The sequence below is a fragment of the Orycteropus afer genome, unplaced genomic scaffold (assembly GCF_000298275.1).
Source record: "Orycteropus afer afer isolate SDZICR_OR568_19922 unplaced genomic scaffold, OryAfe1.0 scaffold00097, whole genome shotgun sequence".
Classification (NCBI taxonomy): Eukaryota; Metazoa; Chordata; class Mammalia; order Tubulidentata; family Orycteropodidae; genus Orycteropus; species Orycteropus afer.
The window spans coordinates 7606750-7614531 of record NW_006921684.1 but is presented as its reverse complement, the minus strand read 5'-3'; the positions used below and the strand labels follow the sequence as shown (position 1 = coordinate 7614531).

Here is a 7782-nt window from a genome sequence, read left to right as displayed (position 1 = left end):
CTAAAGAATAATGTAGAATCTGCAAAACACCACATAACGTGGATGAACTTGGAGGACATTATGCTGAGTGAAATAAGTCAACCACAAAAGGACAAATATTGTATTAGTCCGTTATTGTAAAAGTCAATTAAATGTTTATCTATGGAAGGACATTTTCTTTGTTGGTTATCAGGGGTGGGAGGGGAGGGAACACAGACAGATAGAGATCAGTTTTGATTTGGGTGAAGAGAAGGGCAATGTACCAAATGTGAGTGATCAATATAGTGGCATTGAGGAAGAGAAATACATAGAGAGGTACATGAGAAGTAGACAACAAAGATGAACCCTTTTGCACATACAGTACGACATCATCAGTGAAGGCAAAAATGGGTATATGGGTGGATAGATGGGAGGACAGGCTGAACTATTAGGTATGTTGATGAAGTGGGGAGTGTACCCAAGAACATGTATAGCGTTGGCAGACAACGGTCCTATAACGTTATGTGTATGATCTGAATTCCCAAGTATATAGTGGAGCTGACAAGGGGCAAGGTTGTAGTTACTGCTTGGTCACAGCCAGCTACCGAAAAGGGACCGAGTAGTTGAACCTGTGGGCTCGGGACCATGGTTGCAGAAGACATCAAGCTCAACTGACATAACATACTACACAAAACATTGTTCCACCTTCTACTGTGGCAAATAGCGACTGGGATCTTAAAAGCTTGCGAGCTGCCATCTAGATGCAACGATGGTCTCTCCTCGTCCAGAGCAAAGAAGAATGAAGAAAACAAAAAATTCATGGAAAAAATTAGTGCTAGCAACTGGTACACCATCTGATCTGCAGCCTATACGACTGTGAGACCAGAAGAACTAGATGGTGCCTGGTTAGTACTGTCAACCGCTTGGAAGAGGATCTATGTAGGAGATCCTGGATAGAGAGGGAGAACAATGTGGAACAAAACTCAAAATCATTTTGAAAAAAAGAAGTGGCGGGGAGGACCAGGTTTGCTGGTCTGAGAGAGCCTGGTGGAACCGCTGAGACTATGGCCCCTAACTGCCCTTCAGGTCTGGAATTGAACCCACACCTGTGGCTTCCAACCAAACAATAGACAGCCATATGAGTTGAACATTTACCTGAGATAGAAACACTCCTTGGAGAGAACAAGCATGGAGGAAAGAAGGGCTGCTTATGCACAGGGAGACAGCTCAGGGGGCAGGAATGCATGGAGGGATGGACACAGGGAAGAGGTAACTATCAGGAGGAAGTAGGAGGGGAGATGTTGCATTGTGGAAAATTGTGGTCAATGTCTTGAGACAAAGTGTATGTGAACTGCTGTATGGAAAGTGTATATGCTCTTTAAATTTTCACCGAAATCACAATAAATAAAAACCCACCCGTGGAATGTTATGAGGGTTAAAGACGTTAATGTATGCAAAAGTGCTCAATAAACAGTAAGTTTTGCGCAACAACAACAACAAAAAAGAGTTATCAAAACTAAATTCTCTCTATATGTTAGATGCTGTCAAGTCAGTTCCAACTCATAGCCACCCTATGTACAGTAGAATGAAATGCTGCCAGTTCCTGAGCCATCCTTATAATTGTTGTTATGTATGAGCCCACTGGTGCAATCCATCTAGTTGAGTCTACCTCTTTTTCACTGACCATCTACTTTACCAAGCATGATGTTCTTCGCCAGGGACTAGTCCCTTCTGAGAACATGACCAAAGTAGAAGACAAATTCTGGCCAGACTTGCTTCTAAGAAGCATCTAGCTGTACTTGTTCCATGACAGACTTGCTCATTTTCTGGCAGTCCATAGTACATAAATATATTTAATCAACACCATAAACAAAGGAATCAATTCTTCAGTCTTCCTTATTCATTGTCCAGCTTCCATATGCATTTAAGGTGACTGCAAATACCATGGGTTAGGTTAGTGCTTCTTAGTCCTCAAAGTGACATCTTTGCTTTTTAACACTTTGAAGAGGTCTTTTGCAGCAGATTTGCCCAATGCATTAAGTCATCTGATTTCTTCACTGCTGCTTCCATGGGTGTTGACTGTGTGGATCCAAGTAAAATGAAATTCTGGACAACTTCAATCTTTTCTCTATCACGATGTTGTTTATTGGTCCACTTCTATGGATTTTTGCTTTCTTGATATTGAGGTGTAATCCATACTGAAGGCTACAGTCTTTGATCTTTTTTTTACAATTTTTTGTTGTGCTTTAGGTGCAAGTTTGTTTTACATTCAGCATTTCATGTACATTTAGTTTCACTCCCCATTTACCATCCCCAACCCTAACCCAGTCTCCTCCTCTTCCTGCCCAGTAACCCCCACCCCCTTCCACCAATGCCATCTCCCTCATAGTTATACACTGTTTGTCTTGCATTTCCTCCATGCGAATGTTGCCCCTCTGGTACCCTGTGATAGTCTTTGATCTTTATCAGTAAGGGCTTCAAGTCCTCTCCCTTCCAAGGAGCAAGGTTGCATCATTTGCATACTATAGTTTGCTTACACATCTTCCTCTGATCCTGATGCCACATTCTTCAAATAGCCAGTCCAGCTTCTCAAATTTTATGCTTAGCTTACAGACTGAATAAATATGGTAAAAGGATACAATTCTGATGCACACTTTTCCTGATTTTAAACCACACGGTACTCCCGTGTTCTATTCAAATGACTCTGGCTCTTGGTCCATGTACAGAGTCTGTATGAGCACAAGTAAGTGTTCTGGAATTCTCATTCTTCATAGTGTTATCCATAATTTGTTATAATCCACACAGTCAAATGCCTTTGCAGAGTCAATAAAACACAAGTAAACATGTTGCTGATATTCTCGCTTTCAGCCAATATCCACCTGACATCTGCAAAGGTATCCTTTTATCCATGTCCTCTTCTGAATCCAGCATGAGTTTCTGGCAATTCCCTGTCAATATTCTGAAGCAACCATTTTAAATTATCTTTGGCAAAATTTTACTTGCATGTGATATTAATTAAATATATATATATATATACATGTGATATATAGATATACTTAAATAAAGCTCTGGTAGCATAGTGCCTAAGGCACTTGACTGCTAACCAAAAGACTGGTGGTTCAAACTCACCAGCCACTCCTCGGAAGGAAAGTTGGGCAATCTACTTCCGTAGTGATACTGCCTTGGAAACCCAAGGAGGGGATGCTATGAGTCGGGTCCGACTCGACGGCAAATAACAACAACAACACAAAGCAATGAAGTATAACTATCATTAAAGAATATCCCATAGCTTCTCTTTATTAGCGTCCTGTAGCAACTGCTATTTTGATGAAATTCTTAAAATTCTCAAATCTCTTGCAACACTACTGATTTTTATCTTCACAATCATGCAAATATATAATCGGAATACTTCAAGCAAAAAGCTACTAGGTTGTATGTACCTCAGAGTTTTCTGGCTTCAGGGTAAAATTATCTCAGCTGTTAAACTTTTTTCTATTTGCTGAGTAACAGGTATCTCATCTTGCTCTCAATTACTTTTTAGGTTCAGAAGCCCTTAGTCACTGTAACTGGTTACCAAAGATAAAGAGAGGGAGATTTACACTTCATTATGTGGCCCATTTAGAAATATTTAAGTTAAGATAGTTTCCATAAAATACACATTGTTGACCAGTCAATTCCAATTCATAGTGACCCTACAGGACAGAGTGCAACTGCCCACACAGAATTTCCAAGGCTGTAAATCTTTATGAAAGCAAGCTGTCATATCTTTCTCTTGCTCAGTGGCTGGTGAGTTTGAACGAGCAACCTTTCAGTTAGCAACTGAGCACTTTCAAACATTGTGCCAACAGTGCTTCTTTAAGATAAGCTAGTACACCTAGCACATAGTTTTTGAATTTTTTAAAATAAATACACTGGAATCTTGATGAAACCTACTATGAAAGTAGCAAGAATGAGAGCTAATATTTATTAAGTATAATTATAACATTAGTTCAAATTTATTGAGTACTTAGAACAGAAGCCTGTTATATTATATATGCTTTAAATGCATTATTTCTTTCAAAGCTCATAAAAATCTACTTTTATTCCTCTTTTACAATTGAGGAAACTAAGGCTCAAAGCTGTTAAGATACTTTCCCTGCAGCCATAGATTTATTAGTAAGTTTCAGAATCAGGACCAGAACATCCAGGTTGTCTGACTCCAAAACCCATGCACTTAACTAGAAGGGACATTTTAAACCAAAACAGCAAGTCATTAAAAAATAATTACGCCAAGTACTACCACTACTATAACCTACCTGACATATTTTATCATACTTCCACAGCCTTTTCCTGTATCTCTTAAAAATGATAAAAATATTCTGAAATAGTTAATTACTAGAGTTTACAGAGTATCCAATTTCACAGACTTAAATTACACCACTACTAACTTTTAAGTACAACGTGGATTACCTAGGTTAAGAAATTGTCTTTAATTCTGAAAACCCTCAAATTTAAAAAATAACAGTAAAAAAAAAAGAAAAAGAAAAAAAATGGTCTTTCTTGAGCTTCAAATTCATACATTAGCATGAACTGCTAATTTTATGAAGAAATTACGCTGAAATTCCACACCTATTAGGTAATCAAATTTGACTGGCTTTGAATTCTATTTTCTATTTTGTAAGGCAAATTACTGGGAGCTCTGGTAGCATAGTGCCTAAGGCACCTGACTGCTAACCAGCAGGCTGGAGGTTCAAACCCACCAGCCACTCCTCAGAAAGAAGATTGATTGGACAATCAACTTCCGTAGTGATACTGCCTCGGAAACCCAAGGAGGGGTCACCATGAGTTGGGTCCAATTCCATGTCACATATCAACAACAACAACAAGGCAAATTACTAAGAAAAAAATACAGCCCACCAGAAAGATGGACCAAGGATAGGAATTAGATACATTACAGAAAACAAATCCAACAAACAGATAAAAAGAGGGTCAACTCACTCCTACCCTGGCAATGCAAATTAAGCATGAGATTTCACTTTGCAACCAACCATTACAATGTAAAAAAAATCAAGTGGGATAATCATTAACCTTAATAGATGTAGATGTGGGATACAAAATGAAATAGCTGGTGGAAATACAAATTTCTCCAGAATTTTGGAAAGGAATCTAGCAACACCTATTGTAATTAAAGGATATTCAGAGCTCCCTCAACCCAGCAATCCTACTCTAAGGAATCAATACTATAGAAATTAAAGTATAAATATTTATGACTATATGTTTAAAGAGCTTATTATTTATGCTTAGAAAAAAATGTAAACAAAATGAATGTTTACCAACCAATGAATGTGTGATTAGACTAAGGTTTATTCCATACCATGGAATAAAAGCCTTTAATGGTAATGAAAAATAATGAATTATGAATCAACTTGCAAGGATTTCCCAGAGATATTTTTAAGGTGAAAACAAAGATGCAGAGAAATATGTATAGTATGATCTAATTTTTCTAAGGCAACTTATCACCAAAAGCACCTATTCATTTACATATACACTGTGTAACTATAAGCTTAAAAACATACGTAAAAACCCACAAAAGCTAATTGGCAAAAGGGATATGCAGTTGAAAAGGCTGTTTTAAGAAAGAGGAAGGAGGTGAGTAAAACTTGTTGGGAGAAAAGAACACTGAAAAATTTCGATTCCATATATATAAGAATTTTATGTCAAATACATAAGGAAATTAAGGAAAAAGTACAGTTAGATCTATAATACTGAGTTGCTTTGTTAAATAAAAAAAAGTAATACTTATAGTAGTTTATTAAATTAAAGAGCAATAATTTATGTTTGGATTATCAAGGAGAAAAGTGCAGAAGAATACATAAGAAGCTAACATATTTCCTCTGAGGGATGGAAAAGAGCTTGCTTTCACACGTTTGAATTATATACTATTTCACATAAAACAAACAAGTATGACCTTCATAGTTTTTAAAAAACAGAAAAGATTCACCTTATAAATACATACATTTTAAAAAATACATACCTTGACCTTGCCATACTTTAGAAGGTATTACTAATATTTTGTCACAGGACGCAGAAGGCTGGATCCACCTCCAAACCAGAAAATCTGCACCACCTATTCTTCGTGTTTCTGTGCGAACTCTAGACTCATTAGCAGCAAGGAAGTCAACAGCTCTATCCCAGACTTTCTTCATTTTTTTCCTATAAAATGGTAAATATACTATCACGTTGGCTGTCTCTTTTCAAATATCAATAAATGAAGGTAGTGGCTATTATTAATTCTGGCTGTTCTTATCACTACTTATGGAGATTTTCAAAATAAGATTTACATGCCTAAGCCTCACCTCAGATTTACTAAATTTCTCTCTCCACAGGTGGAGCATGAGCATTATTTTTCCCAAAAAACTCCATTGCTGATTTTAATGTGTTGCTAGTGTTAGGAATGCTGCTCTAAGGTATGGCATCACCTTTTATTTTAAAAAACTTATCATTTAGTTCTTTTCTAAAAAAATGCTTCTTGAATAATATTTTGAAGCATATCATTAGTAAAATACACTAGCTGTAATATTTGCCTCTATTTATTTATCAATGAAGTTAAAAGAAATAGAGACTGGCAAGAATCAAGAATGTATAGGAATATGAATGATTTAGAAATTCACTTATCTGTTATTATCACTCAAAAGCAGGATGTAATAGAAGAAAATTAGAAAGAAAGGTTGGAAGTCCCCCAAAAATACTGAACACAATGAGTCTAACTGAGAAGGATCACCACATTCTGTATATAACTTTCAAGACAGCAGAAGACACCAACATTTTGATTTGCGTTAACTTATAGAGCTTTTAACACACCTATCATGAGGCTGTATTAAAGAATCTCGCACATGTGGAATAGGCATGTAGGGTTGTAAATCTTTATTTTCCTGGCAAGCTTCATTGTGACTTCGTAAAACATCTGAAAATCAAATAAACAAACAAATCAATCACTTGTCATCATGTTGTAATTTATCACTTAATCACTACTTCAGAAATTGTTTAGATTTTTACAAATACCATACCTATTATCTTTACCACCATATCATACATCTGCCTTGTTTCCTCTTCCTCTTTTGTCCAGCGATATTTCATGTAGCGCAGAACCACACACACCATTACTACACCTGTAATATTTACATATTCTGCATTATAAAAATTGTTGTCAATAACATTCAATAATATTGCAACTTGAAAGTATGGGGTAGCCAGTTGATAAATCTAGTATTAAAAAAACTAAAGCAAAATAAAACAACAAAAACAAGCAGAAGAAACTTATGCCATTTTCTATGATTATTTTAACTGCTATAACAGAATACAGAATCAATCTTTAAGACTAACTGAATTATATATATAAACAAACCTACATAGAAAAGTTTAATATCATACAGTTTGCAGTTTCACTTAATCTCTCTAGAAAACATATTTCTTCCATTATACTGACAACTGAACATTTAAAGTCTAACTACTATTTTTTGAAAACACAGGAATATAGCCGTATTTCACAAGCTTCTTCCCTTGCAGCATTAAACTTTGTAGTACTAAAAGTTAGTCTTAAAAGAATGAAAAAATACTAAATTGTACTTTAAGAAAACTGAATTACTTTTAAAGGACTTGGAGAAAAGAAAAAGAAAGAATGTCTCCTAATTCCTATTATTAATCAAAATCAGGATGAAAACTTTAAGTCAGGTAAATAATATTTTCAAAATTAAAAATAATATTAATAAACTTTTAATATTTTATTATTTAAATAATAAACTGACTCATAGTGACCCCCTTTGGGTTTCCAAGAAATATTTACTG

At 35.7% G+C, this 7782-nt stretch overlaps 1 protein-coding gene across 1 annotated transcript in view; it reads right to left on the bottom strand.

Annotated features, from left to right (window-relative positions):
- LEMD3 (LEM domain containing 3) overlaps positions 1-7782 on the bottom strand; it is a 106965-nt gene that overhangs the window by 34713 nt on the left and 64470 nt on the right. The window contains exons 7-9 of the mRNA XM_007942753.2: positions 7005-7106; positions 6799-6901; positions 5972-6150 (exon numbers count right to left, since the gene is read on the bottom strand). Of these exons, the coding sequence (XP_007940944.1) occupies positions 5972-6150; positions 6799-6901; positions 7005-7106 (384 nt within the window). The remainder of the gene's footprint in view (positions 1-5971; positions 6151-6798; positions 6902-7004; positions 7107-7782) is intronic.